A 27,753-nucleotide genomic window follows, 5' to 3' on the forward strand; every position below is an offset into this window, starting at 1 on the left:
CTAGGAAAGGACATATAGCTTTTTGACACATTAAAATGGAGTTGATTGAAGAAGAGCATGGTTATTGAAGAGCGAAATACCCTTATGATAGATGAAAAAATCACTGATGATGAGAAAATTGATAATGATTTTGGCGATGATCCAGCATTACAAAATGAGTCACGTCCAGGAAGAAGACCTACATTAGTTGATATTCAGGAAAGTAGTAGCTCTTCGTACACTCCATCACCCCCACGTGAGAAGAGCACAAAATTTCCTCCAGGATACTTTGCTAATTCTTATAAAATCTGGACAAAGCAGCCCAGAGAAAAGTTATCCCCCTCCAGTTGTGTCCTTCTGGTTTGGCCATTGACAAAACACCTCGTGTAAAATTCACTTCTGTAATAGCACAATAAGACTGAAAAAAGTAAGATAATGTTGCAAAAATTTGAAAATACACTTAAAACTCTACGTATACAGAAGAACATCTTGCAAGAAAGAATTAATAACAAGGATTGTAATTATTTCATTGTAATGAGAACAAAAATACAATGATCCATGACTGAATGAAAAGAACTTGGGCGATGAATATTAAGAAATTATATTTGAAATATTCTAATAATTATACGAATGTAAGTCATCGTGTATAGCAGCATTTCTTTATCTGTCTGAACATCATGGCCCTGGAGGGGGTTATGTTTTGTAAACAAATGTCTCTCTTTGATGGTCGAATCTACAAGACAAGTGGCTACTGGAGTAGAAGGCAGTAACATGTTTGCCTGCCAATCCGGAGTTACACTTGGGTGTGGGTTTGATTACCACTTGGGCTGATTACCTGGTTGGGTTTTTTCCGAGGTTTCCCCAATAATAAGGCGAATGTCAGGTAATCTATGGCGAATCCTCGGCCTCATTTCGCCATCACCAATTCCATCAAAGCTAAATAATCCAGTAGCCTAGTTGATACAGCGTCGTTAAATAATCAAGTTAAAAAAAAGAAAAGTTGGCTCACTGATCTTAAAAATAAAGTAGTTCTTCTGAATATTGAATAAACTTGCACTCTAGGTACTGGTAATGAAGAATTAATGGTGCAAAATTTCCGAGACACCAGAGGGCATGAAAAGACTTCAATTGTATCAACAATTTCCATTATCTGCTAAAGAATAATTTGTACTATTGTGCATGTTGAAATGGTATTACTTTCCATGTCCATTTTTTATGAAGGTCTCTTTGAACAACTCTTGTAAATAAAGGTAAGGGTTTGCAGTACGGTATGATAAATGCTGATATACGGTAATACTGCTGGTATGAACGGGTATTTATAACTAAAAGTAACTAAGTGTTTAATGATATTTTAATGTTGTTCTTACCAGAAGCTTTCTTCCATGCAACTGTAGGTTGTGGAAATCCCTCGACCTTGCAGTCCAGCAGTGCCTGATGCCCAAGTTTCGCTGCTCTACTTTGCGGTTCAACCACCCATGTTGGAGGAACTGAAATCCACATACTTCAATTATTTCTGTTCAACACTGATGTCCAATCCGGATGAGTAAGTATGAGGACATCAGGTAATCTTCTTGCTTCATTATTTTAGTATTTGTTGCAAAAATCTCAGTAAAAATTATAACCTTTTCTGAAAAAGTATGTTTTGGTTCAACATAGCATCTGGAACTAGAAGCTGGACTAAATAATACTGCTTGATATGATTTCGGATATTTGTGTTCTGGAGACCATGTAAGTTTCACAAATCATATTTAAGGGACCTTGAAATTGTGTATGCAATATGTTGCAATTAGGTTATGAAAATTATTTCTGTTCATATTATCCTATGACACAAAACATAAGTTTTAAAACAATTCTTAGACAAATCACAATCTCAATTGAGGACGAAAAGCAGGTAAGATGATGACTGGGGAGAAAAAAAAAGACCTTATTACTTATTTTTGAGGATTAATTTAATTTAACTGTGCCATTCAAAAATTACACTCTTATCGTCATTGTATTTATAGGGTGACCGTAAACTATATAGTTTAAAATAAATGGATTACATTTGTGCCTGTCCTTTTTCTTCTTCTTCAGAAATTTGCAATGATGTTTAAAGTATTTTCTATTCAGTGCCATACTTCATAATACATCAAGTTCTTTTGTCTTAATGATGTCACACATCACAATAAGAGGTGTAATCCCTGTAACAAACTTAACTTTCAATACTTAGGTACTAATCATGGTAATAAATGTGACTTTTAACCCTGGAATGCATAGATAGTTATTGTAGCTTCACAGGAGGGCTTCATTTCTACCCCAATATCAACATGCGACCCTAAAGGCAAATATAATATTATTAACATGGTATTCTGTACCGGTAATAATTAAAGACTATGTAGATTTTTTGTATTCGGCAGATAATGGAGAAAAAATGGGAGTATAAGGGTACAGTACATCAGTTATTCATAGATTAAGAGGGAAGTATTATATGATATTCTTATTGAATTTGGTATTCCCAAGAAACTAGTTCGATTAATTAAAATGTGTCTCAGTGAAACATACAGCAGAGTCCGTATAGGTCAGTTTCTATCTGATCCTTTTCCAATTCACTGCGGGCTAAAGCAGGGAGATGCACTATCACCTTTACTTTTTAACTTCGCTTTAGAATATGCCATTAGGAAAGTTCAGGATAACAGGCAGGGTTTGGAATTGAACGGGCTACATCAGCTGCTTGTCTATGCAGATGACGTGAATATGTTAGGAGAAAATACACAAACGGTTAGGGAAAACACGGAAATTTTACTTGAAGCAAGTAAAGCGATCGGTTTGGAAGTAAATCCCGAAAAGACAAAGTATATGATTATGTCTCGTGACCAGAATATTGTACGAAATGGAAATATAAATATTGGAGATTTATCCTTCGAAGAGGTGGAAAAATTCAAATATCTTGGAGCAACAGTAACAAATATAAATGACACTCGGGAGGAAATTAAACGCAGAATAAATATGGGAAATGCGTGTTATTATTCGGTTGAGAAGCTCTTATCATCCAGTCTGCTGTCCAAAAATCTGAAAGTTAGAATTTATAAAACAGTTATATTACCGGTTCTTCTATATGGCTGTGAAACTTGGACTCTCACTCTGAGAGAGGAACATAGGTTAAGGGTGTTTGAGAATAAGGTGCTTAGGAAAATATTTGGGGCTAAGCGGGATGAAGTTACAGGAGAATGGAGAAAGTTACACAACACAGAACTGCACGCATTGTATTCTTCACCTGACATAATTAGGAACTTGAAATCTAGACGTTTGAGATGGGCAGGGCATGTAGCACGTATGGGCGAATCCAGAAATGCATATAGAGTGTTAGTTGGGAGACCGGAGGGAAGAAGACCTTTAGGGAGGCCGAGACGTAGATGGGAGGATAATATTAAACTGGATTTGAGGGAGGTGGGGTATGATGATAGAGACTGGCTTAATCTTGCACAGGATAGGGACCGATGGCGGGCTTATGTGAGGGCGGCAATGAACCTTCGGGTTCCTTAAAAGCCATTTGTAAGTAAGTAAGTAAGTAAGTTACAAGAAAATATGATTACAGTGTTATTTTAATTTTCATCACTTTTATGTATGGAACAAAATAGAGTATGTTGTTCAAGATGTACAAACGTATACTTTAAATTTTAACTACTTATTGGCTAACACATAGCTGAATCAGCCAGTGACATCTTGTCAAAAGGAATCGGGATTCGATCCCCGACAGAGTATATGTGCGATAATTGTGAGGCACAAAGAGGCTGGGGGGCCATTTTCATTGCTCCATTGCTATATCTCTATCATCACCTCATAGTTTACGAATAGTTTGTGAAATTGCGATGAATAAGCATTACATAATAAATTAACAATTACTAAAGAATCTTCACTGGAAATATTTTCAATCACGACGATTAAATTTTATTTTTATACGACAGTGTAGTCTTCCTATTAATTTTAAAACGAGCCTGTTCATGAATATGTACTGTACCATTATATTAATACAAACAATATTCACAATACTGTGAGCAAAAATCATAAATTTGCTTTCTTAATGATTTCAATACAATTTACAGCAGTAATGAATTTTTCGGCTGTAAGAAGAATTTATTAATTATTTCAGTGGAGCAATTTAGTCAAAGCAAATGTCAGATGCCATCCATAAAAGAAACGACGTCCTAGGCTGAAATAATTGTTCTCATTTCACGACAACAGCTCAAGAGAGCTGAATTAAAATACCGGTAAGTAAATACATTTTTTTAAAACCTAATAGGTATGTCTTGTTTACAGTTTGAATTCTTTTGTGTAGGATTATATATTGTATAACAGATACAAAGGAAAAAAAACATATCCAATAATATTGTAAATTGTGAAATTTTTAAGAGAGTTTCACATCGCACATCTACTCTGATGAGTTTTAAGTTCATGTAAATTATATTACATTGTTTTAAACATAACTACATACAGCTTAAAATCTTAATATGGCAGAATTCATAGAATGGATTGATAACACTTTCCTGTTACCATCTAAGCGGAAATTTTAAATCTAGAGTTGAAGAGCTCACCTTAAAAAAATATTATTCGTTCTTGATTCCAGGGTTAAGTAACACAATGAAAAACATGAACATTTAAAATAAAATGCAGATATCTGGCACAAATGATCACTGGAAGTAAGAGAATATTGTCATCCAAATTAGGATGTATGGTCACCCTGTGAAAATTTGCTTTGCTTAAGAACTGTTCGACGTTTTAAATCAACCATATGCGGTAATTTTATGTAACACTTTATATGTCATTAAAAAGGTAGATTGTAAACTCACTCCTGAAAGAATATATTTATGGAACATTTGTTTAAAAATAGAAACAGACATAAAAAACATTAAATATTGGGAAAAAGCTACAGGATTAAAGAAAACTATGATTTTTGGGAAAAACAAATTTCTGGATTAGACTGATTTTAAGCTGCCAATCATTTTAATTGTTGCTGCTATGTAAGTTATTTAAGGAATTTCCATGTTAGTGGACAGAGTGGAAATAGTGATTGAACTGTGTGGAGTGCATTGACAGATGGAGACATCTTTGTGCAGAAAGGAGTTTCAAGTGTGGACAGTCTCATGCTGTTACCTATCTCTTTATCGCCTCATGCTTCTGCACCATCAGTGCACTGGGAATAGTGGCAACACGGATCTGTCCTGTGTAACTAACAGCACTGAATGGTGTCATGGTTCTCTCGATATCTGTTCGTTCATCCAGATAGTCAAGCAGAGAGGTGCATGTAACAGGCAATGCTCGCTTTCTGACAGAATTATTGCCGGTCTAATTTTCACGTTCGTGCGTGGCTGCAGCGAAGCCGAACTAGAGTGAGACCGACGGACTATTCAGACGAGACAGACAGTATGATCTTTACATCACAGCCAAAAACAAGTCATTCCTGCAGCCTAAAGCAAGCAGCACACACAAAGTAAAGCTCTTCAGCACTTTATTTTCTTACGGTTAGTGGATGCCTTTGTGATTGCTACTGACACAAATTCTGTTTCGGCTATATCGACAGTGGCAGAGTAAGCCATGCAAGGCTGAAACCGAGTTAGGAAGTCTGTTCAAACAATCACACATTTTCGTGACTTCATTCTCAAAAGTGCTTCCATTACCCTCTAAAGTTTCCCTACTCTATCATAGGTAGTACAGATGAAAGTGTAAAGCTTCACTTGCAGTAACATCAAATGACAGGATGTCATATCATCAACTCTTTGTCCATTTAAATGAGAAGCATAAACAGTGATTAAGACAGTATTGGCATAACAATTAGAGTGACATAATGCTTAGGCCTGTAAATCAGTTTGACGTTTTCTGCATCACAAGAAAGCAATTCATACACCACACTCAACTGCATGTGTACAATAGGTTAGTTACAACATGTTGACTACAGAGACATATCAGAAATGTTACAGTAAATGGGAATTTATAAAAAATTTCGGCAATGCCAGTGTGACGTAAATCACAATTGTGTTTGAAATACTTGATACCGGTAATATAAAAAATCCAACATTGTCACATGATCTATCAGTTCCTTCATTAGAGTAGAAAATTGACATCGAGAAAATCACACAATCGAAATTTCAACTCAAACATTCAAAGAGGCTCCAACGATGTGCAGAATGTCTTCAGATTTAATTTCGGAGTGCCACAGGCTGAGACTGAGATCCGCAACACTAGTGATATGTTTCTGCACTCATTCTAAACATTCTGGCATTGGGCGCAATTCTCTGTGGAATTAGCTTTATCTAATTTACGATGCCATACTGGAACAACAAGTTTCTGAGTTTCATGGTGCAGATGCAACGAACAGTCGTACACGGTGTGAACGGCTTGCTGAAAAATGTGTCTCAACTCATGACTCTGTGCAAGAAAATGACGAATATAGTTGTTGCTGGCCTTGTAATGTGAGGTTTTTAACAACTGAAAAATCTTGTTGGCTGCAAGATGAAATGATACAAGAGACATACAACATACTCACACGAAGCAATCCGAAAAATAATGAAGAATAATTACATCAAAAAAAGATAATGCATGCTAATAAGCCTTAGGTTACCTGCATTGCTCGAAGAAGTAGAAGGCTTTTGTCAACCGCAAGTCATCCAAGGCGGTGATAGTCAAGTAATGAACAGCTATCTCATTCCTGGACTGCGAAGCAACACGAGACAGGTATGAAGTTCATATGAAGCATGCAAGCAAGAAATGGAAAGATATCACCAGGAAGAGGTTCGGGTGTAGGCAGGAAATGGGACAGAAAGGGTGCAGGGGGTCAAGGCAGGAGGTTAACAACCTTGTGGGACTGCCAAAATATTTGTACCCACAGTCTGTAATTACTAAAACATATGACGAAAATTAGTCTCAAAATGTTACATTTGCTTACTGTCTCATCGGATAAATTTCTTTGGCACTTATTTTACTTAATTCAGTGTCTTTAAGAACAGTAATACACCTACTGAATTTTACATTCTACGACACAGTTTCAATTGTACAATGTTTCTCTGCAGTAGGCCTATTTAACAAAAGTTAAGGAACCAATTCTATATTCTAATTATTTCTATATCTCAACAAGTTGGGTATTAAAATAAATCATTTATATAAGGCTTAAGTTAGTCCAATCTACACTTTTACTATTATCTACCTCAAATATAGTAAGCTCCTATGTACTTTAATTGTATTATAGACAGCTATAATCTAATTCATCAGTTATATTCAGGCGAAAACCGTCTGATTTTTTGCACAGTAATGTTTGACAAAATATAGCTTTATTCTAAGAATTACGAAAGAAAATGCAATTTTATCCCGAAAATTTCCCTTTTATTACAGTCTGAATTATGTTATTATCTTCAGAGTTATTTCTCTATTTATCAGCAGTTTACCGCAAAAGTATTTTACTAATCAGAGTAAGTAATGAATTATTATTATTAAGTTTACAAAAGGCATTTATTTATTTATTTATTTATTTATTTATTTACAAGAGCTTCCTCAAATCACAGGCTGCCATTAAACAAGGCATACAAAAGAAAAAAAGAAACAAACAGACAACGAAGAATAACAGAGTGAGAAAAGTGACAAACAAATAAACAAACAAACAATGAAAGTTAACAGAATAGAAAAATTGACAAACAAGTAAACAATCATAAAAATAAACAAAAAACAATAGCAGTTAACAGAATAAGAAAAGTGACACACAATAGTAATATACATTACAGGAGCGGTATGTTGATGTTTTCATGTTCGAGGAAAAGATTGAAAAAGCGAAACGTAGTTGAGCTTTTTTAATTTCCGAGAACATGAAAACAAACATACCGCTCGTGTATCGTACATTATTTCGTTCGAAGATCGTTTATTACATACCTGAAAGACGAATTTCTAATTAGTTGCAATGAAATCTCCATGTTGGTTTCTGTTTAATGACAGCAACTTCGGAAAACCAAAATATCTTTCTTCAACATTGTTGCTATAAAATATTTTCTGTGTTTACTATACTCCAGCAGGCCGTGATATACGTCTGTCTTTTTTTTCCCCCAGTCTATAAATGCGAACTTAAAACAAACGGTAAGGTTATGTCATGATTCATTTTTCATTTTAATATTTTAACAATATTATTTATATAACATATTGCAGTAATAACATCGGCATCTGGAATCTTGTTGATTTTTTCACGGCTTCCTTAATGTTACTTGTATCAGGAATGCAATAAGTTTCGTGGAGTAGTAGACTTTACTTAATTTTTGCAAATATTTAAAAACAATAATTAACATTGCAATTTAGGTGAAATTGCAGTGGTAAGTTTCCAATTTATAATTATTACCATGTTAAACGTCTCTAAAAATAATATGTTAAAAGCCTAAAGCAGTAAAATGAATGTCGCGCTTAAGCGGTAAGAAGAGGGAAATTGTTATGTGTTACATTGGGTATACTGAATGTGGTATTTCACACTTACCGCGTATTGGTTCTGTGCGGAAAACAAGCAAATACGCACGATCTCGCACAAATAAACAAACAATGAAAACTAATAAGAAAATGAAAAATGATAATGACGCATTGGTTTTTTCAGTGCATTGAATTAGAGTCCATATAGGTGATTCCGAAAGAGTTTTACTGACTCTTTAATTACGAGGAGAGCAGTTCTTGAATATATTTACGAAAATGAAGCAAGAATTTTATAATTTATCGCTTTTTATGTTTCGAGAAACAAAGTAGTCAGAACTTATTAACACACCAATTCCTCAGTAAATTTGTTAAATGGCCTGATAAGGATTTTTGGACTCAGAAGTAAATGAGACAACATAGTGACAAATACTAAAACCAGTAAAGTATCGATTATCCATATCTGCAGCAATCACTAACGAAATCTTTTCATAATTGTTGAGTACAGAATTGAGTACAGAATTTGTTGCCAAACTTTGTCCAGCAATTACAGAAAAACACTGCTTAAAGTTGTTCACAGTAATTTCGATATGACATCGTCCTTCCAATTCGAACAATTTTCTAAATATTGGCAGCCATGTTTCTAAGCAAATCCGAATACACAGGCACTTTGAAATTTTGTTGTAAGAAATTGCAGAAGTAAAGAAATTAAATCTGAAACATTTTTAAGATCATATAGCTGCTGTGTTGACATGAATTTCAAAATAAAATACTTTCATAAAAATACTTGGAGCAAGCAGTCCCGCTAGTGTAGCCCACATGCCATGAGGTCCCACAACCCTTGCAACTGTAGTTACCCGTGACCAGTAGCTGAGCCGTGTAGGTGACTGTCTGGGCTGGATTGCGCGCCACACAGGTGTAGTTGCCGCTATGTCTAGAGCTAACGCTACGTATCGCCAGGACACTAGAGAATTCTTCATTATCTTGGATCGTGAGGTCAAGGTCATCATGCAGGCCTAGGTTTTGGAGAGGGCGGGCATCCTTGAGCCACGCGATGGTAAGTGGTGGATCTCCACGTTTGACACTGCAAGTCACCCTGACCCGTTCGCCTGCTGACAACTCCCCGAATGAGAATGGTGTGATTGCTGGAGGCACTGAAACACACCCATATGCACACACTCAAGCCACAACACAGCTCTACGATACTTCCCTGGCTTGGTGGGGAAACGGACTAGCTCGAGAGATGAATTTTTTATGTTTCATACTCGCTGAATTAACTCCTTTCCTTTCAATTACACAGAAGGAGTGTAAAGCATTAAGGACAAATTGAAACGAAAATTAAATCTCACACCAAAATTACTTTCTAACAAAATTAGAAATAAGACAAAAATCCTATAAATGGTTTGGTCTGTTGAGACAGAGAATATACATAATTTTTTTTCTATCAGTATTATTAAGCAAAGATGTTATACGATGAAAGAGTAATGGAACGGAAAAAAATTCTCTCTGGCGCCGGGATTTGAACCTGGGTTTTCAGCTCTACGTGCTGATGCTTTATCCACTAAGCCACACCGGATACCACCCCGGCGCCGGACAGAATCGTCTCAGATTAAGCTCCAACTCTTGGGTTCCCTCTAGTGCCCGCCCTCTGCATTACGTCATAGATGTCTATGAACGTAGGACCGAAGTCCACACATGTGCTGAGGTGCACTCGTTATGAGTGACTAGTTGGCCAGGATCCGACGGAATAAGCGCCGTCTTAAATCACGAAGTGATTTATGCATATCATATATATTATTTTGATGTACCGAAGTACGCGCTTATTCCGTCGGATCCCGGCCAACTAGTCACTCATAACGAGTGCACCTCAGCACATGTGTGGACTTCGGTCCTACATTCATTAGACATCTATGATGTAATGCAGAGGGCGGCCACTAGCGGGAACCCAAGAGTTGGAGCTTAATCTGAGATGATTTTGTCCGATGCCAGGGTGGGTATCCGGTGTGGCTTAGTGGATAAAGCATCAGCACGTAGAGCTGAAAACCCGGGTTCAAATCCCGGCGCTGGAGAGAATTTTTCTCCGTTCCATTACTCTTTCATCGTATGATGACGCAGAATATCTGCATGGAAATATCATATGTACTTCGGGACATTAAATAATATAAAAGATGTTATGGTCAGAGGTAGCGAGCAGTTCCATTCCCATGATCGGGCTTGGGTTAGAGTCCTGCTTGTGCTGGTTATCTGGTTGGGTTGTTTCCAAAGTTTTCTTCAACTGTAAGACGAATGTCTGGTAATTCCATGGGGAATCCTCAAACTCATCACGTCAAAATACTACCGGTATCTCACTATCATTGATACTAGATAACTGCGCAGTTATTACAGTATAATTAAGTAAACAATAACACTGACAGAATGTAGGCTTCAAACCAAATAAACAATTTAATAAAATTGTGAAGATCTGTAGTTCACTGCCCGAGACTAATCATCTTAATAGAAAGATTTATCAACTAATTATCATGTTCATGTCTCCAGACACCAGTTACCTGCAGCTGCAAATATAAAAGTAGTAGATACAGTTTTACTGATGTCGATTTCAGCGAGAACCAATAATGATTTCGATTTGGTGTCTCATAATATATTCAGAGTTGAATTTTAATTATTCATGTTGTTTAGTTGATACAGATTTTATGTATTCACTGTTATTAAATGACTGCATTCAAGATGAACTTCTATTTATGGGGAAGTTAGGGTAATATTCTCTGAACATTGGTGGCAAAGCAGTTGGGGGGGGGGCAATGTGATCACCATAGCTCGGAAGTTCCGATCTTGTCCCACGCACCGGCTGAGTAAACAGTGAGTCTGAGTTACAGTCGTGTCTACAGGCAAAATAGTCAATTGGTCACTGCCTAAAAAGGCTACAGGTGTTGAAAACATGCCAGCAACACAATGTACCGGTACTTGCTTGAAGTTTGTACGAAGTACCGTATACTTTCTCACACTTCGCGTTGACTTTACATTTAGTTCATACACAACCAGTACACAAAACCGACGTGTAAATAATTATGTCGAATCCACCTAGATTCAGAGAATTAAAGTTAAATGCTTTATTGGAGGAATATAATAGAATGGGGATTACAAATTTTGAAATCATAATTTTGAATTACAGGTAAAGGATTTGATAGAGGAATTTGAAAGTAGATTGTTTTCTTTTAGTGGGGAGTAGACTGTACATATTTTGTAAGTTGTGTCAAACACAAACTAGAGGGTGGAATGAAGCTTTATTTAAGAACACTGTAACCCCAAAATCATCATACACATTTAGCATTGTTGAAGTAACTAGGGGAGGAAGAAATAGCATTCACTTTAAATTCAAGTATGTCAACTTTCCATTTAATAAAAATAGATAACTATTTTTTTTGTAAGCAGTTCACACAAAAACACACACGCAAAGAACTTCCTTTCGAGTCAACACATCACAAAAGTACACGGAAGCTTAATATGGTGATATTTTAGCGAATATAAGAAAACAGTGGCAGACAATAAGATTTGGGTTTCCTTAGTCAAAACGAAGGACCAAACAAGGAAATTTGTTGCTCATGTTATTATGGGAATTCCCCTTCCTGATAAACCCGGTAAGATGTTCTTATCTGCAAATATTATGACCATACACTGCAACAAACTTTATGAAAAGAAATCAGAACATTAAATTTGTTTATTTAATATACATGTTGAATAATTTCAAGGAAAAAATTGTTCCGGGGCCGGGTATCGATCCCGGGACCTCTGGTTGAACGTACGAGCGCTCTGCCAACTGAGCTACCCGGGAACTCCACCAGACACCGTCTCAACTTTTCCCTTTATATCCACACAACTCGCGTGGGCTGACGAAACGCCAGAGACTCACATCGAGTGCACACAATCTCTGTGTGACTTAGAATTGTGGTTTTCTGTTAACGTACACAGTGACGTATATATTATGCAAATCTAGTCTTTCAGGTAAAGCTTCACCTGAAAGACTAGATTTGCACAATATATAAAGCTTTACCTGAAAGACTAGATTTGCATAATATATACGTCACTGTGTACGTTAACAGAAAACCACAATTCTAAGTCACACAGAGATTGTGTGCACTCGATGTGAGTCTCTGGCGTTTCGTCAGCCCACGTGAGTTGTGTGGATATAAAGGGAAAAGTTGAGATGGTGTCGGGTGGAGTTCCCGGGTAGCTCAGTTGGCAGAGCGCTGGTACGTTCAACCAGAGGTCCCGGGATCGATACCCGGCCCCGGAACAATTTTTCCCTTGAAATTATTCAAATCTGCTTTACAGGGAGCTTTACCTGAAAGACTAGATTTGCATAATATACTGTACATGTTGTTTATTTTATTCAACCTGGCATGATATCAATGAGATGTTTTGGGCAGCCACCTTCATTTTCAGTAGACCCGACTGTACCTCCGTGTCCGAAATACACATTTGTTTAAACTAAACTCCTGTCCCTAGCTACTTGTACAGGGAAGAAGGTCGGAACTTCCGAGCTTTACTGAGCAACATGACAGCTTGGGAGCTTTCTCTCGTTGCAAGTCGAATCTCCTATGACTACAGAAAGATACAAATAAATATTAAGTCTCCGTATATTTGAAAGGAAGAGAGATTCAATCAGGTAACACAAAAATGGAAGAGCATACTCTCTGCTGTCCGCCATTCTCCTCCAAGCTCCAGGCTTGTGCGACATGAACACATGCCACCGTACCATTAACGGAGAGCGGGGCAGAGTAAGCTGCCCGGGCGGCTGCATTACGGGCAACACAAGTGTAGTTCCCCCCATGTTCAGGTGCAAGTGCCCCAATGCTGAGAACACTCGTGAACTCGTCCAGCGTGCGCAACACCAGGCCATCTCCCTGTGCCAACTCGCGTCCGTCCTTTAGCCACCGGATGTTGAGCGGGGCATCACCTTTGCTAACGACACACTGAACGCCCACACGTTCACCAAGATGCAAATCCGATCGGAAGCTGAAAGGAGTTATCTTAGGAGGGACTGTAACAGAATAGTGCTTCATGACATCATATGGTGAATACACATAATTGAGTTCTTAAAAATGAGAGTCCTGAGTTCACTGAGTTGTCTAACAGATATTCAGGATTGTACTGTCGATATTTACACTGCACTGTGGAAGGAATAGACTCGAGCGTTTCAAAATACTTTAACTATTCCATTTACTTTTAATAAATTACTTTCAGTCATTGTAATAAACTGCAATGCAAACACATAATGGAAATAACGTTTCCTGTATGTCAATAAACACCGCCATATGATACATCATCTGAATCGGCCGCATTATTAAAAATCAGTAATCTATACAACAATATAGAGCCATGGAAACATAAAACATCTGGCTGTTTTTTAGCTGAGCGTCAAACAGTAAAGTAGTTGGCATAAATTAAACACGCATATAAAGCACAATAATACAATAAAATATAATCTTGAAGTTGTGATATTCAAGAACATACATCGTAAACAAGGTTTAGAATGTTGAGAAGCTACATTTGTAGGATGTGTAAATGTTTGCTGATTGAAAAGTAGATATTAGAGATAATATTAACATACTGTATGCCAACCAATTTCAACATTATAGGCTACTCCTTTCTGTACCGTATCTCATTGATAGCTGAATGGTAGTGCGTTAACCTGCCAAGAAAATGTACCACGTTCGATCCCTGGCCTTGACTGTTATTTATAATAATAATAATAATAATAATAATAATAATAATAATAATAATAATAATAATAATAATAATTTGTTCGTTTAACAAATTAATAATACCATCTTATAGATTTTCTGACCCCCCCCCTCCCCCAATGATATATTTTCCCTTAATAAGATAATCTAAACATGAAAGCTGTTCATGAAAAAAAAAAATTAAATTTCTTTTTGGTACTATCTTCACAGAGATTAAGGTTAAGCTATTTAGAAACAAGTGCATACCGGTACAATATTATGCACGCTACATATATCCTGAAAATGGGATAATTTTATGTAATTAACAAACTCTCTTCATTTTTGTTGCTTTATGTTGGATATCTTATTTAATATTTTGTGCTAATTGCTATTGTTCAAAGAAAACTTAGACATACACCCAAAAGCACCAGTAACTTACTCGTTACTTATTATGGCTGAACAATATGAAAAATTATATTAATGTACATTACATGACAGGTTAAACAAACAAAATCTGCATTTAGGTGTGTGGTTGGTGGATGAACCATTTACCGACAGCTTTCTTCATATCATCCAATGCAATAAAGGTAAAATCTTTAAAACAACTTACTTTATTTCGACTTATACTTAAACTAGTTGGGTAGATTTTAAAGCCATATACATCTTGTATGTATCTCTTTGTTTTCAATTGCGCTTGCCTGCTGATCAGGAGCTGTGCTCGAGCTTGGGTTCGATTCCTGCTTGGGCTGATTATCTAGCTGGGTTTATTCCAAGGTTTACCCCAACTGCTAAGTCAGATGTCAGGTAATCTATGGCGAATCCTCGGTGTCACCTCATCTCGCCAAATATATACACACACATAGGGTGTCTCAGAAATAGACTGATAAAATTTTCTGGAGTGTTCTTTAATTCAAAACAACGCAAAAGAAAAGGTTTCAATATTATAACTCATATACGTAGTAATTGAGATATCAAATAAACATGACTTGTGATTAGGCAGTGTATTAGTGCAGGCCTACAATCTTATTGAACATTTGTTCACTACTTGTAATCAAACTATCAAGTTCTAACTTATTGCGGAATCAGAGAACAGTATATTATTATTATTATTGTATCTCCAATGGGGGGGGTAGCCCTATTTTACATATGTATGCTAGGGCTATAGTTTTACACAAAAATAGGCCTAAGCATAAAACAAATTGAAAAGAAAAATAAATTAGCTTACACAACGGAAATAAAACCTAAACAATCCGTAATTTAAACACTGCGATTGCAAATCAAACATCAGTCATCAATTGAGACATACAGAAAACAGTTACAACACATAAACAAAACATTTCTTATAGCGGTACTCTATAACACAATTAAGCAACTTTCCCTAACATACATCATAAATTAATACATAATAGTCACACAAACACAATCAAGCATCCCACAACTATGACTCACATACACAACAAATCAAGCATCCTCTACAACACATACACTTCAACATGATAACTATACTTTTAAAAGTTACAAATTTGGCTGCAAAAGAATAAATAGGACACTGTTACTAAATACTGTTATTTCTACAAGGTCTTAAATACACCTGTAATAAATATGTGAAATTCCTTTATGCAACATTGCTTCAGAAGAACTTTTGTAATTGGTGGTGAGAAAGTTGTGTCGCACATGCTAAGATGGGTTTCTAGCCGGTATCTCTTGCGTTCTTGTAGTGGGCACTCAAATAACAGGTGGTCGACTGTTTGTGTGGGGTGTTCACAGGGACATGAAGAGCCATTTGGGTTGTCAATTTTGAAACGTTCAAAATATGAATTAAATTTTCCGTGTCCAGTCATAAATTGCGTGGATATGTAAGATGGTTCATAATTCTTTACGGTTAGTCTATCTTTAACTGTGGGAAAATATAGTGATTTTGTGATTTGACCATTTGTACTATTTAACCACATTGCATTCCAGTCATTTAAGATGTCCACCTTCATTTGCATTTTTACATAAGAGAGGGGTTGTTTAGAGTATGTGTGTTCTGTTTCCGAAATTGCGGCCATCTTGGCTAGATGATCTGCTCTTTCGTTTCCTGTGTTCCCTACATGACCACGTACCCAATCGAAACATACATGTTACTTACATAGTAACAAAGTTTCCCTAATACCAACCGCAATTGGATTGAGGTTATATTTATACAGTATACATTGCTTTATTATTCCGAGTTAGGTTGAGTTTGCAAAATTTTATCTATTAAAAACTGGAAATAATTGGGGGGGGGGGGGGAAGGCGAAACGTCGGGAATGCCTTTCCTACACATAGCACCTACCCTTCCCCTTCTTTTGACTTTTCAGAAATAGTCTAACTTTAATTATTTGGACTGGGCTTTAACAAATTTACAGAATGATGACCTGAAGAATAGTGAAAACAGAACTGTGAGGTTTTCACTGGCATATTTCTTTGCTCTGTGGCTACAACCACAATTAATTTGTCAGTCTATTTTTGGGACATTCTATATAACCCTTGACTTTTTCCACATCTTAAAGCTTCAATGCTGGTGTAAGGTCTATGGAATACAATAAATGAATTGAAATACCCGACATTAATGTCATTTGATAAAGGGCCTACAGGGTGTTTCCATTTATATGAAAAATATCTGAGGTGTGAACAGTATACCTCAAAACAACGCAACACGTCCATATGAGCATATGTTCTATGATTTATCGCTTCCGAGTTAGAGGCTTTCCAAGGTTCTGCTGGAATTGTTAATTATCCTACTCGATACACCTCTTTTCGTGTAGCTGCTGCCATAGAATATAAAGTTTTTTTTTTTTTTAAGATTGTTACGATCATAATAAGAATATATGTAATTGTGAAATATGGGTAGAATGGAATTTTATCAATATTCCTATTAATGCAATTGAGGGGTTTGCCGGAAAAAGGGCGTATACGTCAATATGGTGAATTGAGATACAGGCAATCTAAGATTTTAAAACGCACTTGAATAAAATGTTATACAGATAGTGAACAAAATTATACATTAAATTAAAAATCTTAGCGAGTATAAATGTTTTGTAGCATTTAGGCAATTTATATTATTAAATTTCCTTATACAGTATTTGTACCATATAAAACTTCGGTCTATACGCCCTTTATCCATATAATGATTTGCTTAGGGGATTTAATGTAGATTTCAGATTTAAATTTCACACGGAATTGAAACAAAGATACATTTTATGACATTTAGTATCTACTTCTAAAGTAATTTACATTATTTCAGATATACTGAGTAGACATTAAGTACGCAAAGCAAAATCTCTGAATATAACAGAAAAAGAAAATCTCCATTTTGTGTGAACATAAATAAATAAAATATATTCTTTGTATAATCCTGATAACAATAAGCCCAAAAATCTGAATATTGTAACAAATCTCTTTATAGAACATAAAATATTTCCGTCTGAATCTACGAGTTTCATAAGTTTGTTTACTCTTAAAGCAAGGACAATAATGAACATAAAAAGCAGTCAAAGGAAACAACTGGACTGACTAAATTGAACTATATATATATATTTGCTTAGTCTCTACCAAGAGAAAACACACACAGTACAGTATGCGGTAACGTGCAGCACTAGCTTTACTTGTAGACTGACTGAATAAATCGTGCAAGCACGCACGCAGCCCTGTCCTGCAGGTATGTACAGTACAATCAAAACAAAATTTCGCTACTATAATTAGCGAATTATTCACTACATTTTAAACCGTTTTCCCGAAGAAGGGCATAGAGGCCTATCTGCCTTTCTTCCGGCAAACCCCTCAATTGGTTTATTTGTTTTTTTACAGACCCAGAAACAAAATTTGGGCTACTGAATTTTCCAAGTCCCAGTTATAACATACTGTACATACTCAGTGTTATCAGCAGCAATATGCCATTCTACAAGAAGTGTTATTCACTACATTTTAAACCGTTTTCCCAAAGAAGGACGTAGAGGTCTATCCACCTTTCTTCCGGCAAACCCCTCAATTGGTTTATTTGTTTTTTTACAGACCCAGAAACAAAATTTGGGCTACTGAATTTTCCAAGTTCCAGTTATAACATGCTGTACATGCTCAGTGTTATCAGCAGCAATATGCCATTCTACAAGAAGTGTTAAAAATGTTCCCCTTGCGGCTGAATGCACGCCTGCAATGCCACAGCAATGATTGTCAGACGCGTTCATATATTTTTTTTAATTCTCTGTAAGTGAATATAAGAGTAGATAAGGGAGTACGGTATCTGTGGAATACTGCATTTCATTTATTCAAGATAAACTAAAATAGGTCTGATATATCATGGTGTACGAAACTTATATTCTAGCCTTCAAACCCCAATAACTTATGATAAACCTTATCTATTACCTTTAATTACACATGTACAGTTCTTCCAGTGCTTCTTATGTTGGTCATTTTCAAAATGAACTATGGAGTAGTTGATTATTTTGTGTAGATAACTGAAATCATGCTAAATATTAAACACGAGATCGTCGTCAGAAGAACAATTCTTTTTAATGTGTCATATTTTATACAGAGAGCCAAAGAAATGCGAACAGGTGTACATTTGTGCCATCGTCAAGCACATTGATCGTTGCCATGTGCGGGTATCATAGAATGTGGTGATGCAGCCAGTTCAAGGATGTAGTCATAAATAAAATAGTACCAGGGCGCATCTCAAAAGTTATTACTATCAGGATAAACCTTGACAAGACATTCTTCAAGAAACTTGTGTAAACCGCGTATTTACAGTGACTCTGTATTAGGCAGGTAGTCTAATTTTGACTTATATATGGTACCGGTATCTATTGTTATTTTGTTATCGAATTACAACTTCCATGGACAGTAGTACATACCCCATTAGAATCAAATTCACGGAGACTTCAATGCACAAAAGAAAATAAACTGACAGCAAAAATTTCCACAATTATGGCCGACTGAGGAAGGAGGGTGTAGAAAAAGATTAGGGTATTGTAACTGTATGTAGGCTTAAGTGCGCAGGTAAATACTGTGTTATTATTATTATTATTATTATTATTATTATTATTATTATTATTATTATCATCATCATTAATATTACTATTATTTATTAGTAATGGGGGCAAAGGCTAATTGGGATTTCCCAGTCTCTGGTCGGGTAAAAAATCCTGATAGAACTGATATTTAATCCTTGCGGTGAATTATGGTGAAGTCTAGAGGGCCTAATTAATCAAATCCACTTCCCTCACTCCACGCTGGGGTCTCTTGGGATCTTTTAAGATGCGAAAGAGAGATGGTGTGCGGAAAACAATGGGAAGCTACCACATATATCTTTTCCAAGAAAAACTTTTAATAGAAAAAGGAGTATCTTCTGCGGACCTCTGGAGAAAGAACTAAGGAAGAGATTAGTGAAGTGCTTTTCGTGGAATGCAGCGTTGTATGGGGGCAGGAACTTCGACCTTACGACGAAGTGAAGAGAAGCGACTAGAATCATTTGAAATGTGGATATGGAGAAGGATGGAACGTGTGAAATGGACAGACAGAATAAGAAACGAAACTGTGTTGAAACGAGTGGGTGAAGAAAGAATGATACTGAAATTGATCAGGAAGAGGAAAAGGAATTCGCTGGGTTACTGGTTGAGAAGAAACTGCCTTCTGAAGGAAGCACTGGAAGGAATGGTTAATGGGAGAAGAGTTAGGGGCAGAAGAAGATATCTAATGATAGACGACATTAAGATGTATGGATCATATGCAGAGACTAACAGGAAGGCAGAAAATCTGAAAGAATGGAGAAAGCTGGGTTTGCAGTGAAAGACCTGCCCTTAGACAGAACACTATGAATGAATTGAAGAGTCCACTGCAAGAATGATGGATGTCATTTGGAATACATTTTTCAGGAGAAGCGATTGAAAGTTTGAAATGCTTAGCGCTCAAAGCTTAACTGTGATTTTCCGATCATTACTGGACAATGACTATCAGTGTTAATGCCATATAACTCTCTATGTACATTCTATATGTCTTAAGCTATGCATTGACAGTCTTGGTTCATTTTCGACAAGAAAGTGACATCCATCATTCTTCCAGTGGACACTTCAATTATTGGTAATTCCACTGGTATTTAATACTAATCCATATTTATGAAATACAAAGTTGAGCAAGAAGCAAGAAAGATAATTATTACAGTAAAAAGTAAAAATAAAGAAGTAGAGTGCTCCCAAATTGCAGAAAAAAATACTGGGGTGACACCCTGATCTGCCCAGGCACAACTATATCCCTGATAAAGTTTTCTTAACAATTTATGGAATAAAAACAATAAATTCAAAAGTGACTTAACAATTTTATGAAAGAAGGTGCTGTCCTTTATTGTCCACATATTTTTGGCACCTCTTTATGAAACTATCCATAACTCGCTGCAATTCTTGTTCAGAAACGGTGGCAATCTCCTGATGGATATTAAGTTTAATTTCTTCAGAGTGTGTGGATTTGTCTTGCATGCGACATCTTTTAATTTACCCAGGAGATAAAAGTCGCAGAGGGTTAGGTTGGGCAAAGAATCATATGATCAATTTTTTTTATGAGACAACAGTTGCTACCCACACATACGTCCATACGTTTCCGCCCCTTTTTTTAGATAGTTAATTGGCAGAGTGCGTGATTTTGCCTTTTCTTTCAACAGGATCCTGCCAAAGCTCACACAGCCGAGGTTTCAATGACAGAAGTTAAAAAAGTGTTCAACCAGGACAGAGTTACTGTATTAGTAGGGATTTGTGGTCCTGTCAGTCCCCTGATCTAACCCCCTACGACTTTTAGATCTCTGTGGTAAATTAAAAGAGGTAGTATTGAAGACAAACCTACACATTCTGCAAAAAGTAAAGCTTAATATGTCAGAAGACTGCTATGATTTCTCAATGAGAACTACAGCAAGTGATGGATAGTTCCTAAATGTGCAGATAACAAATGCAACCAATTTCAACATTTTCTTTAACAAAATTTGAAGGTAAGTAACTGCCTAGCTGTTTTTATTTCATAAATATTTAAGTTAACTGTATAACAAGTTTGACTGTGTCACCACCACTCTACAATAATTAGGCTACTTGCTTGATGATAGCACAAACACCGCGTGCTGGTCCACACTTCAGTGACTCACATTATGTGTATTGAAAAATGCATACCAGTATAAAATATAGGCCTTATGCAACCATTACAATTGCTATAAACAAAACTAGTACTGGTAAATAAAATCTTACTCAGATCTAAAATATGGGAACAAAATGTTGTCACTGTGGGATTTCAAGATGATATTAAGTCATATAGACAAAAACAATAGTACATAATGCAACGAGTCTATAATGGTAGTAATTAAGACGCGAGTATGCTTGTTTATGAAACGAGCGCAAGCGAGTTTCATAATTTTCATATGAGCGTCTTAATTACCATTATAGGCAAGTTTCATACGACTTTTTATGCTCGACCATATTTCTAACTTGAAATTATTCATAAATATTCATGTTATGGTTATGTAAGTGAGGAGCAGAACTGACCTTCTGAATTGTAAGATGTGCGTAGACGCGAAAGTATTGATTTTTTCCGAGGCACGAATGTCACTGACCTTGATATAATCTAGAGAATAACATGAACATTAGTCTTGATATAACCTGGAAATTGATTTAGAATTGAAAAACGAGATGACAAATTGAATTTATTTGAATGTTATTTACAATTAACGCTAATTATTATAGTAACAGAACATAACCTTCTGCGACAGTATTGGATTTCCAGCCTCCGTGACTTTTCGCTAGTTGTCTTTCGATTGCATATCCGAGAATAATCGATACTTGCGCTTTTATTATGCTACAAAGGTGATTTCTCATTGGCTGAACAACTGAAGTATAATGAATAGGTGTACTTTAATGAGGTGCATTAAAGGGCTACTACCAGGTGTATAATTGCTACATTTCGGCATGGTCGAGCATAAAGTAAATTATAGAACTGCGGTGTCTATTCAAATACCAGCTTTATATTCTGAATTACATTTCTGATTTAAACAACTAATTCAATAAAACTTGAAAACATAGAATAGTGATGAAAATAATTAAAAAGCTACTGAAAACTTTTCTACTTTCTGAAAGGCGGTGGTAACTAGTAACAACTAAATCTTTGGTACTGGTATTTCTGGACTGTTTCTTTTAGCTGTATTGTATGAAATTATGATGTAAAAATTTTATTTGAGGAAGGAAAGAACTTCCTAACTTACCCATTACAGTGATTTGGGCTGTTCCTCTGGCTGTGTCTCCTTGCTTGTTAGTTGCTTCGCACCTGTAGGTACCACCATCGACTCCAGACTGAACCTTCTCAATTACTAATGTACCATTCGAAAACACGAGATGTCTTCTGTTAATGGGCAGTAACCGGTCACCTGCAATGTCAGGAGCCAAACTCAATTTATTTTTATTTGTTTCTTTATCTTCTTATACCTAGTGGTGTCGGCAGTTTCTGTATTTCAAAATAGACAGAATTCCCAGGAGTTGAATTCGGCATGTTGTCTATCTCCATCACATGCATGTCCTAGGTGTGATTTCGAACCCACGACATGTATTGTTAAATATGCGTTGCTTTTCAGTCTGAAATCATATCCATATTTTTTTTTAAATTTATTCGTCTTCTATTCGATTATCTTTATATTCACATTTTTCATTTTATTGTAGCATATAAAAATTAATTTAATTCAATTCAATTCAATTTATTTGGCCATTAGACATACAGTTTTAGGCTTCGTCAGAATACATTGAAAAAACATATAAATACATTTAAAAAAACACTAATAACAGAAACAGTAAAATTTAAGTAATACAATGAAAACATGAAATAATTTGAAACTTTTAAATTGAAGAAAAGGAACTAAATTGCAATTAAACTTATTTATTAAAATACAATTTCATACAAATTTGTGTTGGAAAAAGTCAGCAACAGAATAAAAAGGATTATTTAATAACCAATTGTAAAATCTAGTTTTGAAACTATTGATTGGTAATTTATAATATTGACTTGGGAGCTTATTATATAATTTCATCCCCATAATTAAAAAGTTTGTGTTGCTCTTGTGTAATCTACAATATGGAATATTAATTTGTTCACTATTTCTAATTTCATGATCATGTATATTGGCCACTAATGAGTAATTGTCGATATTTTGTCGAGTGTAAAGTACTAGATCATATACATATATATATACATACATACATACAAATTTATGATTGTTAAAATCCGTGATTGTCTGAAAAGTGGCCGACAATGTTCCAGATAGTTTGATTTAAATAAAATTCTAATGGCTTTCTTTTGTAAAATCAAGATGCTTCCAATTTTGGTTCCATTTCCCCAGAAAATTAGGGCATATCGAATTATCGACTGAAAGAAAGAAAAGTCTTAAATAATTTTGAGAAACGCAAATGTTGGTGTTCTATGAAATGCCATAAAATAATGAAATTAAATATCAAATAGAAAGTAGTATTTTGAAATCTGATTCTTAAAGGGAACGCTATAAAATTATACAAAATATATAATATGTAACAATTAATACATAATAGGTAATTGACCACCACATCGAGTAGTGGTCAGCATACCTGTCTGCAAAACTCGAGAACGAATCCTGGTTGGCACAAGTCACCACGTTCAGGTTCATTCTAGGAGTTTCCTTAACACTTTGAGTAAATGCTGGGTAAATTTCGGAATTTGGTCATCGAGCTCATTTCGCTGACATCATCATCGGACACGAAAAGTAAGTGAGAGTTAGAATAATTTCAAGGAAAAATTGTTCCAGAGCCAGGTATCGATCCCGGGACCCTTCGCTTTGCGCGCGAACGCTCTACCAACTGAGCTACCCCAGGAACTATACACGACACAGTCACAATTTTTCCTTTATATCCACACAACTCACATGAGCTGACAAAATGCCAGAACTCAGCTATGAGTGCACACAAATGCTGTGTGACTAAATTGTGGCTTTCTGTTAACGTACTTCCAGTAACGAATGTTACTGTATAGTCGTGTATAATTCCTGGGGTAGCTCAGTTGGCAGAGCGTTCGCGCGCTAAGCGAAGGGTTCCGGGATCGATACCCGGCTCCGGAACAATTTTTCTTTGAAATTATTCAAACCTGCTTTACAGGGAGCTACTACCTGAAAGCCAGATTTGCATAAGTGAGAGTTATTTACAAGTAAGAAGAAACGAAGTATGGATTTGGTGTATTGTTCTTATATGACCCAGACATTAACACCATTGAAAACTATTAATCTGTTCTCTGTACTAAATCATATATGTGCATTTCTTCACAGAATTTCTTGAAATAATATTTTATCATCATGGCAATTTTCGATAAATTATTTTTATGACTAAAATGACCTAGTGATTTGCTATAGGTCCTTGATACAATTTATGAAGTTGAAACTAGCTCTCCTGCCTGCCTTCGACCACCATTCGCTGAAATGAAATTTTTAAGAGCTGTTGATTGATATAAAGTGGATGACAAACGAAGTAGTAAGACCACTGGTGAAAAATTAAATACGGTACTTCTAACCTTACAGAAAAGAAATGACGGATTACAGGACAAAAAGGTACGATCATATCGTCCATAGTCCATAGAATGAAAAGAGAAAGAACACCATTACAAACAATGACATACAAACTAGAGTTCACGTAAGTCAAGGAATACCCTTTGAAGATATACTGAGCAACTGTAACCTAAACTGCATTTGGAACCGGAACACGTTTTTAAACCTAAGGCTAACTAGCGCTGAGGTAGTTCTTTTCGTACTCCGCTTATACACCTTGTATATACGAATCTGTGCCAGGTTACATTTGGTTAGTTTAGGCTTTTATTATGCCTTGCACATACGATCAACTGCATCTCAAAAAATCCCTTATAAATTCAACGATTTTTACTTCCGAAATCATCGGAAACTACCTCAGCGCTAGTTTCACCAAACCTAATCCTCGAATAATGAGGGAGATTTACGGAGAAATAACTCAGGTTTTCTGAATTAGAATCGTAAGTAGGATTTAACACCACATCTCACGAATGACATACTGTAGGCAGGGTGCGAATTAAGATTTCCGATAGGGGAGGGGGGATAGAATCCTAGGTAGAGAATATCATATGTAACATTATTATTATCCACATTCGATACGGTTAAATGCTTGGTCACACTGAGTTGCTTGTCTTGCATCTTGATCATAATAATAATTATATCCATGAGCACCTTAAAATAAGATGTGTAATTCCTAATTTATTGATTGTTGTCAGCTTGCCGGTGATGACAATACGAGTACATTAATATTATTTTCTTTGCTTACTTTACACTTTATAAAGTATACTCATATTAAAACAATTATATTTTGTGGGGGGGGATAGAAGTTATCTCTGGCAGGGATGTCAATATGAATTTATGAGAGGGGGATAACTTGCCAACAGGGGGGGGAATCCCCCCATTCCCTCGTTAATTCGCACCCTGACTGTAGGCCTATATTTTATTGTGTTTATATCAACTATGCCATCAGTATTTTTTAATTCTCTATCCAACAGCTTTGTCGAATAATCTTTTACAAAAGAAAACAAATTTTGTAAAAGAGAATGTTCGAAATGTGAGACAAACAACGTTTCGCTCTCTCCATTTTAGACCTCTCATGAATATGGTTGAAACTTACCGCGATACCATTTGATGTTGTCAATCGGATATCCAGCAACTGGGCACGTGACCCGCAAAGTTTCTCCAGCTACAGCTGAAATTTCTCCCATGATGCGAACATATGGCGTTCCTGCATAATTTGAATACGGAATGAGGTAAGAATGCAATTGGAATAATACCGGTACTCTTAGGCCCAAATGTATAAAACTCCCTGACTAAAGATCAACTTTGATCGAAGATCGAAAAGTAAACAGAGTTCAGACACTTCTTCTATTGTATAAAACTTTTCTGCGATCAAATTACCTTGGTTCAAATGCAATCTAAGTTCACGTGAAAAGGATTTGGCAACATCGCATAAACAGGTGAAATACGTGATGCGCGGACAGGTTTGTTCAGTGTTGCCAATCTTGCGACTTTAACTCTTTTTCAACAACAATTTCTTTTAACTTTTATATTGCTTAAATAGGGATTTACTGACCTTTTTAGCACCCCATAGTGACAAAATTTTATCTTTCTAGTTTGATAATGAGAAATCTAGCGACTTTACAACTACTTTTTGGCGACTTTCCGTACACTCTGTTGGAGACACTGGTTTTTTGTGCAAAGTAAATAATGGCGGACAATAAGAAGAAGGTTGACTGTTCTCCGAGTTGTTATCATGTTATGGTGTTTGATACTACTAAACATAATAAAGCTTTATAAAACGACAATTTTCGTTTAGTAATACAGTTAATTGAAAATTTATGAATGTACCCATCATATCCATTAATAATTAATGGTTGTTATAAACATAATATAATTATAGGTTATGTTATTTGATACTGCTGAACACGATAGAGCCTTATAAAATATAAGATTGTTTGTGTATTAAGGCAAGAAATTGAAAGAAATATATAAAAATTTACATATCATATCTATTAATATTAATAATAATGGATATTTTATTTGCACAATCTGTCACTCATATATTTCAAACAGAAAAGAAATAACTGAACTTGGATCATCTAACTTAATCGGAGAAATTTCTTCAGTCAAAGTTGACTTTAGTTTGAGACAAATTAATCTCAGATTAGACTTCATACAACACAAAATTCCAAGTTCAGCTGAAACAAGGATCAATTTAACCTCTGATCTAAGATTAAATGGTTTATACAATCGGGCCTTAATAGTATGGAATTCTGCCAGTCTGTTTTGACTGTAGAGTTCTTAGCAAGAAAGTGGTAGGCCTAGTTTTGCAACCTCGAGCAATTTCTCGAGAGCCTTAATTTACCATAAAATCGTGCGTTTTACCATAAACATTCAGACGCGCTCCATGTGAAATCTCTCCAACCCTGTTAGATGCGACACAGCGGTAAGTGCCTCCGTCTTCAACGCGCACACTCGTGATGTTCACGTGACTGATCACGTCTCCACCGTGCATTAGTTCGTACTGCCCCACATAGAACCTGCAAGAGTAACCATAAGAATACCAGATAATGTAGAAAAAAACTCTTCTCAAATTCACACATCATTAGACCTACAAGGAAAACAAAAACATACCTATAACAAAAGGACCGCCCAAACGAACTATAAGATTGTGGACAACCCCAGACTGTGAGTGGATAGTGTTCACCCTGATGGCGAAGGGCGTTGAGTGCATGTCACGTGACTAAGAGTTGCGGCCTTGTAGAATACCAATTCCTATTTATAAAATAAAAATACTAACAATTTCACGTTGCATACATGCAACACTAGGTAATAAATGATGATAATGACAGTTACCTAGTTTCATAATGTTAAATGAGCCATAACAACTACAAGGTACAGTCTATATCAAGCGGTGGGGTGCCAAACAATTATTAAATAAATAGAAATAATTTTACAAAAATTCCAAAAATGCAAAGCCATTGGATTTCGGCTAAAAATGTTTTTAGAAAATTGAAATTTGTTGTGCTTAATCACCGGGACGCAATACAACTTTTTTTTCTC

The 27,753-nt window shown here is 35.8% G+C and overlaps 1 protein-coding gene across 1 annotated transcript in view; it reads right to left on the reverse strand.

Moving 5' to 3' along the window:
* LOC138707451 (cell adhesion molecule Dscam2-like) overlaps positions 1 to 27,753 on the reverse strand; it is a 1,157,632-nt gene that overhangs the window by 70,838 nt on the left and 1,059,041 nt on the right. The window contains exons 8-12 of the mRNA XM_069836919.1: positions 27,076 to 27,230; positions 25,805 to 25,915; positions 22,360 to 22,521; positions 9,246 to 9,542; positions 1,347 to 1,466 (exon numbers count right to left, since the gene is read on the reverse strand). Of these exons, the coding sequence (XP_069693020.1) occupies positions 1,347 to 1,466; positions 9,246 to 9,542; positions 22,360 to 22,521; positions 25,805 to 25,915; positions 27,076 to 27,230 (845 nt within the window). The remainder of the gene's footprint in view (positions 1 to 1,346; positions 1,467 to 9,245; positions 9,543 to 22,359; positions 22,522 to 25,804; positions 25,916 to 27,075; positions 27,231 to 27,753) is intronic.

The sequence above is a fragment of the Periplaneta americana genome, chromosome 10, assembly GCF_040183065.1.
Source record: "Periplaneta americana isolate PAMFEO1 chromosome 10, P.americana_PAMFEO1_priV1, whole genome shotgun sequence".
Classification (NCBI taxonomy): domain Eukaryota; kingdom Metazoa; phylum Arthropoda; class Insecta; order Blattodea; family Blattidae; genus Periplaneta; species Periplaneta americana.